The sequence below is a fragment of the Pelodiscus sinensis genome, chromosome 1 (assembly GCF_049634645.1).
Source record: "Pelodiscus sinensis isolate JC-2024 chromosome 1, ASM4963464v1, whole genome shotgun sequence".
NCBI lineage: Eukaryota > Metazoa > Chordata > Testudines > Trionychidae > Pelodiscus > Pelodiscus sinensis.
In genome coordinates, this window is record NC_134711.1 from 119,575,941 (window position 1) to 119,598,014 (window position 22,074).

Genomic DNA, 22,074 nt, shown 5'->3' on the forward strand with positions numbered 1-22,074 from the left:
GAAAAGCAATGTAATAATGACAAGTATGTTTCGATTACAGTGCTTACTTGGTTTGGATAAGAATGTCAGCATTTCCTGGACTCAGCATAAATTTACAGATGAGTTCTTGAGTTACTGGTATGGCAGTTGTATTAGAAACACACAGGTCTGATAGATAATCCAAGAATCTGGACAGGAAAAAAACCAGTACAACAAAATATTACACAGAAGCATCCCAAAGGAAATCTGTTCAGCTGCCTATCTCAAGCACTCTAGAATGAGAAAAACCTTCCTGAAAAATATTTTATTTTTCAGGTGGGAATCACATACCCTTATGAATGCTGAAGAAGTGTGACGGGGCGTTCCCGCCCCACACTGAGCAGGAGGGGGTTAAGAAGGCTCCACCCACTGAGTCTCACTGGGCATGCCCAAGCTGCTCTGCTATAAAAGAGAGCAGCCCAGTTCAGCTGGGGCTGGCAGCCGGAGGGAGAGGATGTACCTTGCCAGCTCCAGGCAAACCACAGAGATTACCCAAATGCTGAAGCATTATCACAAAGGCTGGAAGCCAGATGTGTCTAGAGCCCTCACCGGTTCCAGAAACCAGCAGAAGCAGCCAGATCCCAGACAAAGGAGGGGAGGTGAAGTTTCATCCAGATGCCCAGTAGGTTGCATCACACTCCTCCCTCCCAAGACGAGGGAGGCAATTTACTGTCGGGGACCATGGAAGGCACTGTCCCATGAATATGGACAAATTATAGACTGTGAACATTGAGTCACACTACCCCAATGAAGAGGGGTGAGTTGTTGATTGGGACTGTTGAATTGTAATGCCCTGCAAACAGGGGCAAGGTATAGACCAGGAGTGGGCAAAAGGGACTCCGTGGGCAGGATCCGGCTCGCTAAGTGGGTTGATCCAGCCCGCGGAGGCTCTGCCGCTCTCCTGCCCCCAGACCAATTCGGACCTGGGGGTAGGGGAAGCGCATGAAGTTTCCTCTGCCCTGGCAGGAGCACATAGCACTTTGAAGTGCCGCATACTCCTAGCAGGGCAGGAGACTTCATGCGCTCCTCTGCCCCCAAGCTCTGATTGACCTGGGGGTGGGGGAGCATGCAAAGCCTCTTCCCACCCTGCCTGGGACATGGGTGCTTAGTGGAAAGGGGGGGAAAGGGGCTCCCCCACCCCCAGACCATGATTGGAGTGGGGGCAGGGAAGCCCAGAAGCATCCTGGCCCCGCCCCCTTCTGGGGGCGGCCCGGGGCCACTTCAAAAAAAATTTGCCCACGCCTGGTATAGACTCTAACCATTGGGTCATGTTGCCCCACAAGAAGGGGCAAGTTATAGATTGGGACTATTTGCTGGGCAGCACAGTTCAATAGGGGCAAGTTAGAGACTCTGACCGTTGGGTCACCCTGCTAGGAAATTCTGGGGGACATTTCACATGATTAAGGCCTGCCTCACAGCACTATCTGCTAATAGTGGCTTTTCTGAACTGTTCTGTAAGACGTATTTTTAAAGCAGAACTTATTTTTGCACTAAAGGTTTACACATAAGTGAAGTTGCTGTATTCAAACAATGAATTTAGTCAGTCAATCAAATTAAGACTCTTCCTCTTACAAATAATGATATAAGATATTAAACTAGGTCAATAAGACCCTTAATAAGGAACAACCACCTTCTAACAATGACCCAAGAAATTGGCTCAGTACCAAAATGGCAGCCCTTTCTAATACTGACCAAGAATAACATCACTTAGCTTGGGAGATGCAATGAGAACAGAGCTGCAGGTGATATGCAGAATAATTCTAATGCTGCAATACAACAGCTTACAGCAGTACTATAAGTTACTCCCCATAAAAGTAATTTGACCCTCAACACATGGCTTTAAACACATTTGCATTATTACTGTGTATTTACAATTGGAAGTCTAATAAAAAATAAGACACTTTTTTTCAATCAGACAATTCACGGAGTTTATATTCGTACAGAAAATGGCAGTGAAAGCAGCAAGAGTTGCAGGAATTTCTGTTCTCTCCACTGTAACAATTTATACACAAGGTGGGTCATGGCTTAGTTTTCGTCTGCCAGGAGGAAGAAAAATGTAAGGCATAAAAGAAAGATAACGAAACAGTAAATAGCAGGCAGATTCACAGATAAAAAGTATCAATACAGAAGAAGAAAGGTATGTGGACTGCTTCAAACCTTGGTTCTCTATTTCTCCTGAGTAAGTTAACAAACGTCTCTATTTCTTTAGATGTGATGTGTTTCTCAAGTAGTTTTCTGTTGTTGTGCAACAAAGCTGTGATAGTGTCTTCTGCCAGGATATCATAGCCTATCTGGGACTGCATGATGCAGAAGTTCTTAGCAATATATTCCTGAAAAATAAAAAAGCCTCAGAATGATCTGTTCAATAGCCTGTAAGAAGCAGTAACTCTTTTAGGATCAGCTCAATTGATTCTCCAAACTAATTCTCACCACACATCTTACGAGTGGAATACCATGACGTGAATCTGGGATCACTGAATCATGTCCTCAAAGAAAAAAAAATCACTTGTCTTAAGGGTAGCCACAATCTTCTCCCCTCCCCTAAAAAACCACACATATAAAATAAATGGAAAAGGTGGCATTTACTTTATTTTTGAAGGAATATTCTTGTTTTTATAGACAAGAAATATTTTGGAAGGCTGTAGAAAGGCATCACCCAAGTCAGACACATCATTTCAACACCTTATTTTGAGCCCCCCTCTCCTGGCCCATGCCTGCAAAGTCTATGACCCAGTCTCCACTCTAGTTCATAGAAGTGTTGTTGGACTGAGTGGGTCTGAACTTTCTCCCACTCAAAGGACACCCGGTGGGGGCAGGTTGAGCAGCTTGACTGAACCAGTTCTGCTTCTGAGACCACTATTACTCTTTGCTTCACAAATCTGGCAAAAAAATCAAGAATTCAAAAAAATCAGTACAACTTTCCCACTTTCTAGTCTGAAATCCAAGAGCATATTTATAGTGATACAGCAGAAACCCACAAACTGGGAGTTCCATTCTCATGCTTCAACCTGTGGAGCTTATAAACAGGAAAAAATGGCATGGAGCATGTGCCGAGAAAAACAACATTTCAAAGCTGATCACTGGTCTCCTGTAAAAATTCCTAAACAACAAAAATACCCTTGTTCAGCCTAAGTCGTCACTACTTTAATGATTGATTTCCTATACACGAATGCACACGAGTGCATTACACGAGTGGTTTCACTGGTATTTGGATTCCCATTGTATTAAGTACAAAGGGCAGGGGCAGGCCCAGAGTATACAATTATGTAACAATTTTAGGGGAAAACAATTTTAGCTACAACTGACCTGGTTTTTCCTATAATCCTGCTGGGAATGTCTGATGACTCTGTAACATAGTCTTAACATGTATTTGTAGGGAGCATATCTCTGGTCTCCTAGATCTTCAAGTCTCAGCATTGATCCCTCTCCTCCTTTGTCCTTAAACGGAGCTTTGAGGATCCCAAATATCTGTTCAGAATCAAAATCACAGAGGGTGAGAACAAACAAAACCAAGATTTCTGGTCGACAGTAGCTGGCCATTTCTATGCAAATTCATATTAAAAAAGAAATTACAGGAGTGCCTTAAAACAAGTTAAGAAAAAGGACACACCACTCTTTCTAGCTATATAGGACTGAATGTGGAATACTGACAATCCCAGACATTAAAAACTGTGCTTTAACATGACACTGTTCCATGGACCTACACAGCACAGAAAAAATCACTACAAATAATTCTGGATCAATTTACAGTCAAAGGGGAAGAACATTCTGTCATTCTTCTTTTCCATCCTCTTCCCCATTGTTTATTCAAGAAGCTACTTACATAGCATATTAAGTCCAATTCACATATGCACAGACCTTATCCTTCCAGCTCCATGAGAATGCAGAGATTCACAAGATGGACTCATTTACAGTACTGGGGACTCGAGTACCACATTTGTTTCAATTTAAGCAAGACTTACTCTCTCATAGCCATGTAATGCAGTGAGATTACACAGGCATAACTGAGAACAAACTATAGTCATTTATATTCAACAGTCTCCTCATTATTGGTTTTCTTTTTCATTTAGACAATAGGTGAGACCTGTGTGGCTAATTTCACACCTATGAATCCAAAGGATGAAGTAGCCTCTTTAAACAAACAACCGTCTTCCTTCAGTAGCTTCCCCACATGCACATATATAAACAAATGGATAATATCCAAAACATACCTGGGCCAATATATTTTGTTCCCTCATTAGTTTTTGTCTTTCCCGGTTTGGCTTGGTGATCAACACATCCAGAACTTCCTGTCCATTATTAGGCACATCAGCAACAAAGAAAATGAGATCTTCTAACAGTTTGGTTACAAACCTAGAATGGGAAGAGGAATCATTGCTATACAGGTCAAACCTAGAACCAGTAAAGAAATCCTCACTATACAGTTCCACATTTACTAGGATTTATTTTTTAACAATCCACACATCTTATGACAGGTTTTTTGTGGTACAATGGAACCTCAATCACTGCAAAGCCAAGCCTGACACGTGCTTAAGGATTCAAGACCTTGCATCAGCAGAGGCCTAAATCCATCCCAACGATGTTGACCAAAGTATTCAACAACCACAACAAAACCGAAAGCAAGTTCAACTGATGGGCAGTATTCCAGAACAAGTAATTACTCAATACACCAGCAACACCAGCAAGGTATTTTCACTCGCAGCCTTGCTAAATTTTTTCAGGTAACCACTAAGAACTTTAGGAAGGATGCACTGCAGACAGTGAAGAACATGCAAGCATCCCCCTTCTATTCTGCACCCCCTACTGACCAAGCAGATATTAAAGGAAGGGGAAGAAAGATTTGAAAGACCACATCTTGCACTCCCTGCTAAGGGAAAGGGGAATTGGTACAGAGCACCAAAAGAGGAGACAGAAGGGTCCCATCCATCGGAAGGTTTGGAGCTGCTGCCCCAGACATCTCACTCTGAAGGGCCCCATGGCAGCTGCCTCAACTGTTCTATAGATGGAACCCACAGGGCCCAGAAGAACCTGGGGAATAACCTGGGGAGCCTGGCATGGAGCAGCAGGGGTCACGCCCCCACACTCACAGTGGCGACAGAATCCAGCGCGACCTGGGTACCAGCTCTGCTTCGACCTCCTGCCCCTACTCAGCCCTCTAGGCTCGGCTTCACCGTGACAGCAGGAAGCAGAGCACCGTGGCGCTGGCCCCAGAGCACTCCACTTCCCACTGCTGCAGTGAAGCGGAGTTCAGCAGGCTGGACAAGGGTGGTGGGGCATAGTGGAGGAGGCTGCTGGGTCACTCTGCTGCCATGGTGGGGGGGCCCACAACCTCTGCTGCCACCCCACACTAGGCCCCCCTGGTAATCTCCTGGCTCATGTCACTCAGGGGAGGGGATTTCAAGGAAGGTACAGAGCGAGGGCAGGAAGGATTGGGGTAGGGTGGAGCAGGGGTGGAGGCAGGGCCCCAGGTCCCTCCCCCACTCCCGGGATGGTCGTGAGGGGAGCGGTACTTCTAATACAGGTTGGACCTTGTTGCTCTGACACCCTTGAGACCTGACTGGTCCCAAACGAGGGGATTTGCCAGACCAGGGAAGGTGTCCCCCCCCCCCCAGCTTTTCTGGCACTGGGTTAGGGCCCCAGTCCCCTGAGGTTCTCTAGATGCTGCCAGCTCTGCTCTGCTACAGCCAGGGTGGAGCACCATGGCTGAAGCTCCACAGCTGGGGCTGGAGCTGCACATCCACCTCGCTCCACAACCAGGGCTGGAGCTGTGCAGCCAGGGCAGAGCCCAGCAGCCGCCTGGCTCTGCAGCAAGTGCTGGAGCTGCGCAGCCAAAGCGGGGTGGAGAGCTGGGGCCGGAGCTCCCTGACCACTGTTGGGGCTGGAGCACCATGGCCATTGCTGGGGCCAAAATTCCCTGCTGTGCCGCCCATTTCACCCTTACACACATATACTGGGTTGCCGGTGCCCCCCAATGCGATCCTGCCCCACCACCAGACCTCTCTTTTCCTGGGCTCTGTGGTCCAGGAACATCCATGGTCCATGCCGGATCACAGAGGCTGCCAGACCAGGAAGCCCTGGCTAAGGGAAGTACAACCTGTACTGGAAAATGGCATCTCCATCCTGGAGGAGACAGACAGAAATTCTAAGTTATACATCCATATAGCAAAACCTATATAGATGGAACTTCCCATTTCTAATTGAATAGGCCCAACTTTACTAAATAGCTCTGAAAAGGGCTACAGGCTCCCCAGGAGCACCTCTGCAAAAAGCCAACAAAATCCTATGAGGGCTCAGTAACTGAAACTTGGTGTTTGTGACCAGCTCACAAGGAAAGGAGAGAAAAGAAAAATATAAGTTTTCAACAAGGAGTAGGTTGTGCCTGCAATTAAACCCACTTCCCCCAAACTGTCAGATGAATTTGGCCTAATACATATACCCTAGGCCCAGGTTTCTAAACTGTAGGTCTAAGGACATGTGAATCTTCAGCTGGGATTTAAAAAAGAGAGAAAGAGAGAGAGAGCTTAGAAGATTTAAGCACAGAACTTCCATCACTCTCAAGATGAACCATAGGCTAAACCTCCTAGCCCACCTTGAAAATCTCAGCCCATATGCAGACCTCAAGGAATACATCAATCTGTTTGGAACCTGGCGTCAGTAGAATAACGCTGACAGTACATGCGTGCTCCCCAAGCAGCACAAAGTGAAGGATGTGGATGTAAGGCTGAGCAACTAGTTTGGTGTTGGCAGGATCCCTACCTCTATAGGTCAAGGACGGGAAGGGAAGAATGAGGACTGCTACTCTTTCACAAGAAATCACACACACACAAATAATGCCCACTATCAAACCACTATGAAATATTTCCAGCATTATATCCCATCAGTAGCCCCACTACTCGATGATGATGGCGAAGTCTCGTGGCCACAAGGCTAATAGTGTTACGTCACACCCTGGTTACTTTGTGCATCAGGGAACAGAGCCAGAGAAGAAGTGCCTATCAGCTTTTTAAGTACCCATGCCTAGGCCATTATGCCTTACTTTGTTAGGATAAATCTAACTACCTAATCTTGAACCTTCTGTTCTATTTATTCTTCACAAAAACCTCTTCATTCAATAGTTGACACAAGCTTAAATTTGATCACAAAAATTAACATTAAGTTCCTTTCACCCCCTCCTTCTTCTTCGTCTATCTTAGATCATCTTAAAGCCCATTATCATGGTATCTGAGCACTTCATGCTCATTAATGCATCCATCCTCACAAGCCTCCTGTGAGATAGGGTTATGCTGCTGTCCCCATTACACCAACAGAGATCTGGGCCACAGGAGAGACCCAGGGACTTGTTTCGGTCACAGAAGGAGCCTGTGGCACAACCAGTCTCAGATCCCTGGCTAGTACCCTAACCGTCTTCCTCACTTGCCTTCTGACCGAGCTAGCTAGATTTTACCAGTGCGTCCATTTGTGTGGTATTTGGGTACCAACATATTCATATTTTTTATAGGGTAGTGATTAGGGGCGGGGGACCCACCATTTACTGACCTCCTTTCATTTTGTGTTATTGTTCCATTCTCCAGCTTTTTAACAGTGGATGCTAAAACTTTGTTGGCATCATTGGCAAAATCCAAGTCTCTGACCTCAGATAGGGGAACTGACACGATGGCAAAAGCTTCCTTGTCTTCTTTTGTTTGGCAAGTCCCAATCTGAAACAGTAAATTCTTTGTTAAACAGTTCTTTTTAATTTCACTTAATTTTGGTGAGCAATCCTCAGACTTCCTCTTTATTATGACTGATCTTAATCATCCAAGAAATTAAATCATTCACAGCCGATGATAGGGATGATTTTGGAAAGCTAGTTGATTTGTATCAATATTTACCTTCAACATCACTGGCCTCTCTTCCTCAGTATCGATAGGAATACTAGTGCTGGTCACCCAAGTATTAGTGCATAGGTGCCTCAACCGGACATAAGAGTTCCTAAAGACAAGCACAGGAAAATGAGATGTCTGGAGAAAAAGTGACAGAAGCTACACACTTCATTTTTGTGCAGAACATTGAGAGAGAATGTGAAGGAGCGGACACAAACTTTCAGCAAGGTCAGGGTTTGGTTGTGCCAGGACAAAGAGATGTGCATGGAATGTGATTAGTTCTCATCAAATGGAAAGAAAAGGCTGTGATAGCAGGGACAGTTGTACTCCAGAATGACCACTGAGGAGCAGCAAGCACCACCGCCCTTGGGAGCAGCAAACAGGTTGCATGACCCCAGGGAGAAGCTGGCAGGAAGGCCATGAAGCCACTGCCACCCCACGGAGCAGCCTCTGGTCACCTCTACCCCATTCCCTTAGCCCCTCACACCTCCCACCCCGTCTGACTCCTGCACCCCCTTCCTTGGTTACCTCCTCACCCCCAACCTTGACTTCTGTGCCCCTCACACCCTCAGCTTCCTACGCTGAGCCCCCCACACTTTGTCCTGACTCCTACACTCCCCACAGCTTGAGCCCACTGCCCTGAGAGGACCTGAACAATGCTGGGTAAGTCTTCTAATAATTCCATAAATTTCAAAGTATGAAAAAACATGTTTTGTTTTTTATGTGAACAGTCTTCTGCAGAAATGACTGTTCAAATAAACAGCAACACATTAACAGTCTAATCTAATAGCTGGATCCTGCAAACACTTGCTCACATAAGTAAGCTAGACTTCAGTAAGATTGCTCACATGAGCAATGACTTACAATATCAGTCATAAGCTGAGACTCAAGTGCACAAACAGCATAAGTTAGATTATTTTTTAATTCTTTCTGTTTGCGGTAGTGTTAGGAACTAGAGATGAGCAATTAATGCAAAAAATTGTCAGTGATTATTCATTCTACTTTTTTATATTAATTTACTTTGGCCAAGTTTGCAGTCTTCCTTTTTGTGTTCACAGTCTGTAAATATTCATGCAAGTGAATTGTGCTAGGGAAAATGAGCACATAAAACAAATTTCAAAGCTGCATACACAAATATCATCACAAGCCACGCTTTAAACTGACACAGGAGAATTTGCCCCCAAATGACTTCATGTTCATTCAATCACAGAACTGAAAAAAACACTCACCTTGTAACTTATCTGACCCAATGCAATTAAGTGACATTGCTCAGATCTCAAATACTGGTAATTCATTCCTGAGGTAAGATCTTAAACTATTTATCCAAGGTATTTGAACAACAAAGACACTCCCAAGAAAGTGATCTGCATTGGCAATACATGCATGAAAAAGAAGGCAAAATTCACAGCCAAAGGACTCCTCAGATTTAGTAACAGTACATTTTTTTTCAAATATCGGGTCTAATCCTATTCTCCATTACACATGTGCAAATTTACCCCACTGTTCCCGTACCTTCACAATCTCCCTTCTAAGAGTCACTTGTTTTATTCTTATAATTATTTTATCCCATCACAGCAGCAGGATCATGTTTTATACATCTCTTGTTCATCTATAAATGCGCCTCGATTTCAACTGGAGAATAACAGTAGAATATGTTTGATTTTTCTACTTTACTCGCCAGCATAATGCTAGAGAGAAAACCTTGTCAATGCGGCATTTATTTATTTTTATTTTTTTACCTTGGAACCAGGCAATCAGCTCTCTGAAGAGTGGTGGCATCTAGTTCAAAGAGAGATGCGATGTCATTTCCATGTGGTACAGAGACCAAAGTATACATAATCTTCTCCCCTGCCTGGCGTTTCTTCTTTGAAGCAGGAAGGTCACCGTCTCTCTGTTGATTAGGCACAAGGGTTATTTGCTTGCACTGGGCCCTATTATAAATTCTCCAATTATCTTGTGGACAAGTGATGCATCCGGATTTTGCTTTTACATCCCAGTGAGGGTGTGTCAGGGCCAGCTTCGGAGCAAGTAACACAGAGGATGCAATCTGCCCCATAGACACAGGGTCTCAGACAGTCATTATAACAGAAGCAGGTCACACACTACTGAGAGACGACAATACCAGGTACACTATTACATGACACCAGCACTTCAGAAGCCTACTGTAGTTGCAGACCCTTGCCTCCTACCCAATGTAATTACACTGCACTGGTTTGCAGGGGGCAAAGATAAAAGCAAAGGAAGGATGGGGGAAAAGAAATGTATAGAAAGAAAGATTAGTTCAATTGGTGTTTAGAGTGTTCTCTTTTCCCATTAGCAGTCATAATCATAGCACTACACCTGTTAAGAGTGGCCAAGGCAGCTGCTCCGTTCACAACCTGACACTGCAAGAAGTGGTAGTGGCACAGCCAGACAGCTGGACCCTATTCAAATGCTCAGTGTAAACAGACAACATGTTAGGGCCTCCAGCCTGCCTGATGCTGAGTGTTCTCAAATCCTATTGATGCCCATAGCTAAGGCTATGTCTAGACTGAAGAGCTTTTCTGGAATACTGGAGGTTTCCCAGAAAAGTTCTGCTGCATCCAGGGAACATGTCTGCTTTTTCAGAACAGTTTCCAAAAAAGCAGACGTGTTCTTTCAGCATTCCTGTATTCCTCTCAGCGAGAGGAATAAAGGATGTTTTGAAAGAGGAGGTTTTTTCCAAAATTTGGCCTAGTATAGCCGGGCCAAATTTCGGAAAAGCCTTTTTCAGAAAAAAAATACGCAAATTGTGGTTTGCAATTTGCATATTTTTTCCAACTTTTCTCTGCAGCGTAGACACAGCCTTACAGAAACAGGCCCTAGAATCAATGGGCAGGGTCCAGCTGCCTCAATCCCCATACCCCTGCCTGTGTCTCTTCTATCCCATAACCCCAGTCCCAGCCCCAAGGGAAGGGGACGCAAACAGAAGTAATGGGCAACACAAGGTAAACATCACTGTACAATCCCCAGCAATGGAGATTTTAAGACAGACTCCCTTGGTAATCAATTCCAGAGCTTTTAACTACACTTATAGTTAACAGCTTCCCTGAATTGCCTTTGCAGCAGATTTCAATCATTACCCTGGGTTATGTACAAGATAGGGACTGTAGGTTTGCTCTTAAGTTGAATCTGTATGTAAGTCGGAACTGGCGTCCAGATTCAGCCACTGCTGAAACTGACCAGCGGCTGACTACAGGAAGCCGAGGCAGAGTTGCTCTGCCCCGGGCTTCCTGGAATCAGCCGCTGATCAGTTTCAACAGCGGCTGAATCTGGACGCCAGTTCCGACTTACATACAGATTCAACTTAAGAACCCCAGGCATCCCCAAGTCAGCTGCTGCTGAAACTGATCAGCGGCTGATTCCAGGAAGCCCAGGGCAGAGCAACTCTGCCTCGGCTTCCTGTAGTCAGCCCCTGGTCAGTTTCAGCAGCGGCTGACTTGGGGACACCTGGGGCAGAGCAGCTGGGGTGCTGCTGGGTTGCTCCAGTAGTGCCGCTCCTCGGCGCTACTGGACCAACCCAGCAGCACCCCAGCTGCTCTGTCCCAGGCATCCTGATTCAGCCGCTGCTGAAACTGACCAGCAGTGGCTGAATCAGGACGCCTGGGGCAGAGCAGCTGGGGTGCTGCCGGGTTGGTCCAGTAGTGCCGAGAGCGGCGCTGCGGGACCAACTGGCAGCGCCCCAGCTGCTCTACCACAGGCGTCCCGAGAAAAGCCTGGTCTGCTGGGGGGGGACGCACTAACTGCGTCCCTCCCCCCAGCAGGCCAGGGAGACGCAGGCAGCGGGACCGAGACACGCTGCGGTCCCGCTGCCTGGGTCCTCCGCGTCTCCCTGGTCTGCTGGGGGCCCCCCCAGCAGACCAGGGAGACGCGGAGCAAAGCCACGGAGGACCCAGGCGGCGGGACCGGCCAGATGCGCCGTGGTCCCGCGGCCCGGGTCCTCCGCGGCTTTGCTCCGCGTCTCGTTGGTCTACTGGGGGGGGTCCCCCCCAGCAGACTAGGGAGACGCGGAGCAGCTTTTCTCGCCCTGGAGGACGCGGGCGGCGGGACCACAGCGCGTCTGGGCGGTCCCGCCGCCCGCATCCTTCAGGGCAAGAAAAGCCCCTTTCGTAAGTACGGATCCGACATAAGTCGGATCCGCGTAACCCAGGGACTGCCTGTACTTCAAGACTATACATGCCCAGGTTTTTTAAGTGATGGAACTTAGGCACCTATACCCCACTACGTGCCTATCTGCACCTTTGTAAATGTGGCCCCAAATGCTAAGTTCCCAGGGCCTGGGCCTGCAAATTCTTTCTGAAAGGGGAAATCTACAGTTAACACCTCTAGCCTCATAGAAGTCAATGGGGCTTCTAGAGTGTGTAAAGATTACTATTCCAGTTAAGGATGCAGTTTCAAGCCTTTACGTTTCATATATTATCGAAGATATTCAATCCACTTCAAATTAACAATTCCTGGCACATTGTGCACACAATATATGGTGAGAAAGAACAGAGCCAAGAATGCCAAAAAAAATTAGACAGTGTGGATCCGAAATGTGATTAAGATGATTTATAGCGTGTCACTAAGCAAGGAATGTGCTAAGCAACATAAAAAGGATACACTTGTTTTGCATCCATTATTTGATAAAAACCTATGCTATGGGAGATAATCCAGGCAGTGCTTTGATTACTGACGTAGCCTGTTGATTAGCCATCACAATTAGCGAATAATTTAACTAGTTCAGATAAAATTAGCTCCCCTTCATAGCCCAGTGCAGAAGAAAATTTTCAAATGCTTGCTAAATATTCACTTCTTCTCTCAAGCCTGAGAACTCACACCTCACCCCATTACTTTAAACAAGGAAAAGAGGCCATGGGAACAAGCAGAAATCTTCCGGTAACTACACATTGCTCAGAGGCACCCAGTACCTGCTGTGTTGTCAGGGGGTTATCAATCAGTGCAGATATGGCATTTCATGCACAAGGAGCAGCCCGGAAGAAGGCATTTTATCTGGTTTGTACGAGTGAGAAATTGGCAAATAAGTAGATGAAGTGGTCATCGCTGCAATGAAAGACAAGTGAACAGGTAGGGAGGGGCAGAATTGTGAAGGGCCTTCAAAGTCAGGATACAAAGCTCAATCTAAATGCAATGAAAAGAGGGAGAGGAAGATGGGATGCAGAGAGGGTAGGGATGTGATCAGAGGGACAGGCCTGGAAGGTGATCTTACCATCCCTGTTTTAAAAGGATTGGAGGTGAGGTGGTGGTGAAATGTGTAGGGAGAAACAGAAGACAATACCGAAGATATAAAATGGCTAGAATCTGCAGCAGGCTCTGGAGAAAAGGGCGTGGACCTGAGAAAGAAACAGTGGCAGCCTGGATAAGTAAGAATATAAACAGGGGTGGTTGGAGGCACGTCCCCAGCCCTACCCCTTCTGCTGAGGCTCTGACCCCAACAGGAGACAAGCTGCCTCCCTGACCCACTCTCCCCCACGGGGAAGTGGGGCAGTGTGCCAACCACCCTCCACCACCATGCGAAGAGGAGGAAGGCAGGTGGATGCGCATGCCCCAGACTCCCCATCCCAGAGCATAAGGAATGTGGGCGTTGGATGCGCATGTCCCCAGCCTTCCCGGCCCCAGAGTATGGGGAGGGAGGAGAGCGTCAGCCCCAGCTTCCCCAGCCCTGGAGCATGGGGGGGGGGGTGGGCACTGGGAGTAGCAACATGCTGCCCCCAGAATGCCTACAGCAGGGGCCTGGCCAGCTGTTTGGGAAGGCTGTCACTTCCCCGCCTAGCATACTGGATGCCCATGATAAAGGATATTTAAAGAGTCACTAGCAGGAGTGATCCGAGTTAGCCAGACAGATGGGTAAGAGAGAGGAAATCCATGTAGCGTGCCATTCAAAAGCAGACAGTGATTGGAAAATTGAGGGAACGTAAGCATCAAATGGGGAGTAAGAAAAGCTCAACACCTTGCTAGGGTGTTTTTAGTTTGCTTGTTTGTTTTTTAAAAGTGTGGTGTGAGGTGTGAGACAAGAGAGCAGCTTCCGAGGCAGCATCTGAGGGGATCCAAGTTTCACTGAGTACAGAGCGACGGGAGGAGTGAAAGATGAGGAGGTCATGGATGGCAAGGAGTTTGTGCTCCTAACCAATGGACAACACTGTCATGCATGCAATCTGAAAAAAAGCAGCAGCACAAAACCTAGATGACATGTACATGTCAGCAAATCACACATAAATCAAATACCCTAGATAATGCAGAACATTTCATAGCTAATGGACTACCATCATTGGCACGACACATCATACTATATAGGAAGGAATTTCCTAGCCAGAGATAATATAAATCAGGCAAAAAATCAGACTCATCCTTCCCAATGCCTAGATATTTCCAAGTGCTCACTAGACTACTCTACATCACAGCCACTAGCATAGTTTGCTAGTAACTATGAGCCACCCCGGGTCTTGAGAGTTCCCACTGTTCAATTACATCCTATCTCCAGAGCCTATTATACCAGAAATTCAGAAAACCTGCATGTGGCTTTACTTATGGTGAGCCATTCATTTTAACTGCACAGAACAGTGTAAAAAATGGGACAGACCTAGAAGATCATTTCTTTCAAAATGCAAACCCACTCTCCAATTCCGATTGGTAAAGCCACCTCCTGTGGCATAGAGGCAGACAGGGATGATGCCCTATTCCTGGATGAATACCCTACAGACTTCAGTAGAAATTCAATTTAACAGCCAGATTTCTGAAAATGGCTGTTAAATCCAGCACAACAAAGGATCTCAATGTGTTAACCCGGTTTAGCAGGTTCTTCTAAAACTAGCATTTTCATACGGCAGTCATGTGACCAGAACTCTTTAGGTTAGAAGAGTTAAAAAATTCCATATGAAAAACGAGTAGAGTAAATTAATGGCCACCCTTGCGCCTGCATTTTACTGAACCCGGGCACACAGCACAGCAGTTAGCCTCCTATAACACCTTCGCTATTGACTCATTTGTGAGTCATCCCATTTTCAGCAGAGACATCACGTTGCAATTCGGTTGTTAGGAGCCAGAGACATTCTGTAAGAAACAATGTATGCGTTTTCAGAGCTGATTCAGACCTGTGTGCAACAGCAGAATAATAATAAAGTGCTGGCATCCATGTGTGTTTCTCTTTCTCTCTCTCTCTCTCACGGCGAGTGCAAAACCTCTCAAGTGGTCTGACTGCTGGCTTTACAGACGCACACAGACACTACCATTTTAAAGCTGAAGACACTCATTTTTAAATTGTGCTTTTTGGATTATTTATTACCAAATTAATTCCTAGCTGAGCCTTTGAAAATACTGCTCCACTTGTTTAAGCCAGACAACTTGCATTGCACATAATGAAATTTTAATTAAGAGTATTTTTTAAACAAGCTTGGTTGCTGGAAGCCAAAAAGAAAAAGCCTTTAGTGCCGCAGTATTTTTTTAAAAAGTCCACCTGGGAATTATGTATGAAAGAAAACACTCTGTGGGTCGGATCCTCAACTGATGTAGAGCCAAACTACACAAGCTGAGCATCTGGCCTTCTGGTCCCATAGCAGCAATGCCCTGTTTATTCAAGCAAAATGTAAATAAATATTTATCACCTCCAAGAAGTCACAACAACAGTAAATGCCAGTTAGCACTAACCCTAAGTATTTGGTATCTCAAAGGTTCATTTGTGAGAGAGGGAGGCTACCCTTCCAAAGGCAGCAGCCTTTTAAGGGGAAGTAATTAATGAATGCCAGGTTCCCAGCTGTTCCTGACATTTTCCCCAATGTTTATGGTGTCCCTGTGGATGCTGCACATTTGTGGGATTGGAAATAACAGACTTTTTTGCAGCACAATACACCAATTGTGAATTGAAATGGGAGCTATTAACATACAGCATTGAGTTTTTGATGGACTAGACATTATAATCTTCTAATCTTCAAACGCTAGAGAAGGCAGCATTTAACAAAGGCTTTTAAATTACAGGTAGGCCTTCATGTTAAACAGTCTCTTGGGATTTGGAGGGGAAAATATGTAACAAACATTGACCTATTTATTGTACGGCCAAATATTACCAAAAACTAAAACAGGGTTTGTAAACCCCTCTTTCACTAAGCAAATTTAGCAGGATATTCAAAAGAGACTACAGGTAAATTTTTAGAAAATGACCCAAATCCCATTTCAAAAGTGAATTCAGCCCTTAAGAGACTAAATCCTACTGTAATACTTACACTCCTAAGTGCCAGGTTCACTTTTTGAAAAATGGGACTTAAAACGCCTAAGTGTCTTAGGGTATGTCTACACTACCCTTCTAATTCAAAATAGGAGGGTAATGTAGGCATACCGCAATTGCAAATGAAGCCCGGGATTTGAATTTCCCGGGCTTCATTTGCATAAAGCCGGCCGGCGCCATTTTTAAATGCCGGCAGTTCGAACCCCGTGCCGCGCGGCTACACGCGGCACGGAGTAGCTAGTTCGGATTAGGCTTCCCGAGGAGTACAGCTTCCCGAGGAGTACAGCTAGTTCGGATTAGGAAGCCTAATCCGAACTAGCTACTCCGTGCCGCGTGTAGCCGCGCGGCACGGGGTTCGAACTGCCGGCATTTAAAAATGGCGCCGGCCGGCTTTATGCAAATGAAGCCCGGGAAATTCAAATCCCGGGCTTCATTTGCAATTGCGGTATGCCTACATTACCCTCCTATTTTGAATTAGGAGGGTAGTGTAGACATACCCTTAGAAAATTTTATCTTAAGACAGGGGTCGGCAACCTATAGCTAGCAAGCCATATATGGCTCACTTAGGAGCCTGACCCCAAAAAGGTTCCCCACCCCTGCCATAAATAAAGACAATGTTGAAACCTTTTGTGTTGGACATAACATTTTACTTTATTTAAAAATTAAGCCTGGCCAACAAGCCCCAAATTGGGGCTCAGCCCCCATCTTGCAGCAGCATCATAACACTCCTGAACCCCCTGCACACACCCTACCCCATAGCCCCCTCCCTGAGCCTCTCAGAAACCCCAACCCAGACTTCTGTACCTCATATCCTAAGTCTGTCATAACACTCCTGCACCCTCTCCCCCACACACACACATCCCAACCCTGTGCCCTGAGCCCATCATATACCCCAACACAGACTCCTGCACCCCCACACATCCCAATCTTGTGCCGAGCACATCAAATACCCAAAAACCCTGCCATGAGCCTATCCTATACCCCAGCTCAGACTCCTGCACCCCTACATCCCTACACCCTGCCCTAAGATTGACAGAAGACAGACTGAATGCATGCATGATGTTGGATTTGACCAGTTATAATGTAAACTTTGAAGAACTGTGTGAAAAGATGCAGCAGCAGAAGTCCCATTAAATAAAGTCTGGGAGTACAATGTTTCATTTGTGTTCTCATTAATCATTATGTCAATTATCAATACTATTAACTTATATATTTTCAGTCATGCAAATGGGTATTCTTATATAGCTCTTTGTTGACTATTTGTTCTGAATTTTGATGTAGTTTGGCTCTTTGATTTGAAATGGTTGCCGACCCGTCTTAAGAAAAATATGTGCCCAGTTCCATTGGATTTCAATGGGAATGAGGTGTCTACTTTGCAAAGGAAGTGTTAATTTGTCACAAGTGTAGAGCTCTAGCTATCGGAGCACTGGAAACATTCAATGGAAAATGAACCCCAATATTGCATGGAACGGGGAGTGAATTAATTCTTGGGTGTTTTTTATACACATTGGAACAAGCTTCCAAACTGACAACCCTGCACACCACAGACGTCTAACTTTATTTAAGAAGCTACAGCCTGGGAAGCAACAGAGCAGGCACCCCCGTGCCAACTTCATCAATAGCAAGCACTAAAAAAATCATGACCCAAACCCAAAAAGTAATGATGTTTGCTTAAAAAACATGAGATTTTGTTTTTTTAAAAATGGAGTTCTTTTTATTAGGCTATGTCTACACCACAGGGTTTTTGCACAATAATAGCTTTTTCTGTGCAAAAACTTGTGGTGCGTCTACACTGCATGTGCGTTCTTGCGCAAGTAAATTTACAGTAAAACGTCGGAACAGAGGGCTTTTTGCACAAGAGTTATTCCTCTCCTCACAAGGATTAAGCCCTCTTGCGCAAGAGGGCAGTGTGGACAGGCAATAGGGGTTTCTTGCGCAAGAAACCCCTATGGCTAAAATGGCCATCAGAGCTTTCTTGTGCAAGAAAGCATCCACACTGCCAAAGATGCTCTTGCGCAAAAGCACATAGCAGTGTGGACGCGCTCTTGTGCAAGACCTTTTGCACAAGACCTCTTGCGCAAAACAGTTCTTGAGCAAGAAGCTTGCAGTGTAGACGTAGCCCTAGGGTTTTGTGCATTTAGGGTATACTTGGTTCACATTTTAGGCTTTTCACAAAAAGGAAGGTTGCTTTTGTTTTAATAAACTTCTCAACTGCAGGAGTTATGGCTTTGAAAAAACACTAATCACAGGATTCAGAATAAAATCATGAGAATCGACAATACTATTCCTCTGTAACTGGATAGCATAATGGAAAATCTTGCACATTAGTCTCTTAAGTAACAGTAGCTTGTTAGCATCCTGCACTAAAATTAAAAGAAGTTACTTCTAAATCAGGTTAGCAGAATGGGGGCAACTAGCTCCAACTTATATATAAAAGGAAGGGAATTAGGACAGAGGAGGTCCTGGAAGAAAATCCTAGGAGTGATTATAGGTTGAGGTTTATGTCTGATTAGTATATCAATCCTGACAGCTTTTGATATTAAACACGCCAGCTCCTGGAGTCATGTGATTTCGTGAGACCTTCAACAATTGTTCTTAAAAGTTTCTATGGAAAAAGAAAGCTTGAAAAAAAACCATCCCTAAAGGCTTAAAAAGTAGGGGGCAAATAAAAAGATCCCCATATCTATTTTTAGAAGTCTGCAGTTTAATTCAGTCACATGATTTGGAGCAGAGGAGCAGAACAGAACTGACTTACTATTTTGAATATTTGGCTGGTTGGTAACAAAGATTCTCAATAGGCTTTAACTCCACCTCCTTGGCATGTGCCAACATACAACTTGCTTTGCCTTGATTAGAGTTTTAGAAGTTGTTGTTCAGCTTGAACTAGCTAACTGATGTGTCACAGCTTTAAATTCCAGGCAAGAGTAGGCCGCAGCAGGTATGTCTACACTGCAATTAAAAACCCAAAGCTGGCCCGCGTCAACTAACTTGGGTTCATGGATCTCCAACCAAGGAGCTATTTAACTGTGATGTAACTGTTTGGGCTTGGACAGCTGCCTGAACCCTGGGAGCTTCCTAGAGCCCGGACACCAACCCAAGGACCTACACCACAATTGAACAGACACTAAGCCCCTGTCCTGTGAGACCAAGTCATCTGGAATGATCAACCAAAAGTATAGGATTGCAGTATAGACATTGTCTGTGTGTGGTTCTTTGGCCGGGGTAGGACTATTGACACTCTCTCATGTGCCTTTACTATGATCTAAAGAAAAATCTCTAGGGCTGCCAAAGTAGCTCAGACCCGTTGCTCCATGTAGTAGCTTATAAGCCCCTTTCTAAGGGTCCAACCCTGCAAACGCTTTTGGGAGTAAACACTTACTGCTATGAACAGCTGCACTGACTTTGTCATTCATGCACTGGATTAAGTGTTTCACTGTCGGCTCTTTCTGGACAGGAACATTGTACCCAGAGCTGTACAGATCACAGAACAGACATATTCCAAACTTGACAAATACCAACTTTATTTTGTCCTTGATCTCTCTGCTGAAGAGCCCAGTGCTAAAGAGCAATGTAGAAATCTGTCTACTTTAAGAAGAATTTAGACAACCAATTAATGTCACATATGCAACCACCAGACAGTATCGACTGGTTAAAACCAATTACCAGCTGGTACATGCCGTTGTGACACATGATTTAGCCAAGCAATTTAGACATAAAACACTCTGTAGATCCATTACCAATCCCTGAAGAACTCAGTCCCCAATATAATATAGAGATGTAACAGTATTCCAGTAGTGATTTGCAAACATACATATTTTCTCTTAAGAAAGGGTGTGTCTACACTGCACCATTATTTTGAGATAATGTGAGCATCTACACAGCCATTCCATTATTTCAAAATAATTTCAAAATAAGACGGCTTATTCCAAAATCTGTAAACCTCATTCTATGAGGCATAATGCCGTTTCCAAAATAAGGCATGTGTAGTCGCTCCACTGCTGTTATTTCGAAATAGCCCTTTTCCAGGGCCATTCTAAGTTATTCCTCCCCAGTACCTACTGGGGCTCTAAATAGAGATAGCACGTCTACATTATGGAAGCCTACCTTGGACTAATTTTGAGGCTTCCCTGCAGTGTAGATGTGCTATTTCAAAATAAGCTATTTTGGAATAACCATTCTAGAATAGCTCATTTCAAAATAAGCGTGCAGTATAGACATACCCTGTGGGTACATCTAGATTACATCCCTTTCAACAGAGGGATGTAAATTAGGCACTTCAAAATTGCAAATGAAGCTGGGATTTGAATGTCCTGCACTTCATTTGCATAATCACATTATGGCGCTCTTTTGAAAAAGCACTATTTTGGAAGTAAAACCCTGGTCTAGACAGGGTTCTTTCAAAAAGGTTTTTCAAAAGATCCTGTAAACCTCAGGTTTAGAGCACGGTTTTACTTTCGAAATAGCACTTTTTCGAAAGAGTGCCATAACATGATTATGCAAATGAAGCATGAGAAATTCAAATCCCAGCTTCGTTTGCCATTTCAAAGTGCCTAATTCACATCCCTCTGTCGAAAGAGGGATGTAATCTAGACACAGCTTAAGAGAAAACTTTACCTAACAATATTTCTTGGTGGTAGCAGAATTCAAAGCAGCAGGAAAGCTACCCTAATAGAGACTATAGTAATCAAAAGTGCTGATAAGTTCTTTCCAGCACTCTGTGACCCTCTTCTTCTCTTTTTCCCTTCCTGCCTACTTTATGGACAACTGAAACAATATCGTGGCCTTAAAGAAAAGGTGAATAGACAAATACCACCACCACTTCCCGCAGTTCTTTCTATAGGACTTTCCACTCAAAGATTTCAAAGCACTTCATGATCTTTAATGAATTACACCACCTAGCACCCTGATGGGCTATCACGAGACATTAAGAGTATGCATAATTTGTGTTTTATATGCAAGTAAAATAAAAATGTTCCTTCTACCCAGGCCTGACACTTTGTATTAATTGATACTACAACAAAACATCCTGAAATACATTTAAAGGAAGCATTCCACTTACCATGACCTTTCCTTCAGCACTGCCATCTGGATAATGTGGATTAAGCTGAAAAATAAACCATTTATTAGAAAACTTTGTTTAATCATATTTAGACTGATTTTATGCTTAGCAAGTTTTGGCTCAGTTACCCATTAAATATATTGGTCTATGACCAACCAAGCAAGGCTCAGTGGTTGAAGCTAGCATCTGCAAACCAAAATTTCAGGATTCAGTTCCACTAGCTGCATCTTCACTGCAAAAAAAGTGGTGTTTTTCCATTGAATCAGTACTAACTATCCTGAGTTGACTTTGTAAAATCCTAGTGGAGACAAAGCACAGGTAATTTTTATCGCCATATAGTTAGTCAAAGTCAACACTTCATCTTCCATTTGGGGTTGCCCTTGACTAACTCCACTGAGATAATACTATAGTGCATTGCCTCCATTAGGATTTTACAGAGAGAGCAAAACACATAGCGAAGACACAGCCAAGTGCACAAGGGTTTAACTGCTATGTAACTCAGATTATCCATTAATATTGGAGATTGAAAACACTTACTGACATCACTGTAGGGCCATCAGACTTAATGCATTAAACTATTACAAAGTGGTGCAAGAAGCTTGGGTGTACAGTGATACCATCTGTTTTGATATTTTGTCCTGAGGGGGGTTACTCACATTCTGAGCTACACCAGATAAAGTAAAAACAGTGGATCCAAGTTAATTCGCTCACATTTACTCCAAATCAAATGTTAAAGAACAATTACTTATTGTTCGTATTGTGGTAGAGGCTAGAAGCCCAGTCAGCGACCAGGACTCCACTGTGCTAGATGTTGTACAAACACAGAATGATAAGATGGTTGCTGCCCCCCAAGGAGCTCAAAATAAGATTATTTAAGAATGTTTAAATGCCAGTTATGA

At 44.5% G+C, this 22,074-nt stretch overlaps 1 protein-coding gene across 2 annotated transcripts in view; it reads right to left on the reverse strand.

Annotated features, from left to right (window-relative positions):
* The window catches only part of ITPR2 (inositol 1,4,5-trisphosphate receptor type 2), a 319,703-nt gene that overhangs the window by 208,624 nt on the left and 89,005 nt on the right, over nucleotides 1-22,074 (reverse strand). For both annotated transcript variants that reach the window (XM_075898795.1, XM_075898803.1), the window contains exons 10-17: nucleotides 21,176-21,220; nucleotides 9,620-9,771; nucleotides 7,890-7,989; nucleotides 7,555-7,715; nucleotides 4,230-4,371; nucleotides 3,325-3,486; nucleotides 2,176-2,348; nucleotides 48-167 (exon numbers count right to left, since the gene is read on the reverse strand). In XM_075898795.1, the coding sequence (XP_075754910.1) occupies nucleotides 48-167; nucleotides 2,176-2,348; nucleotides 3,325-3,486; nucleotides 4,230-4,371; nucleotides 7,555-7,715; nucleotides 7,890-7,989; nucleotides 9,620-9,771; nucleotides 21,176-21,220 (1,055 nt within the window). The remainder of the gene's footprint in view (nucleotides 1-47; nucleotides 168-2,175; nucleotides 2,349-3,324; nucleotides 3,487-4,229; nucleotides 4,372-7,554; nucleotides 7,716-7,889; nucleotides 7,990-9,619; nucleotides 9,772-21,175; nucleotides 21,221-22,074) is intronic.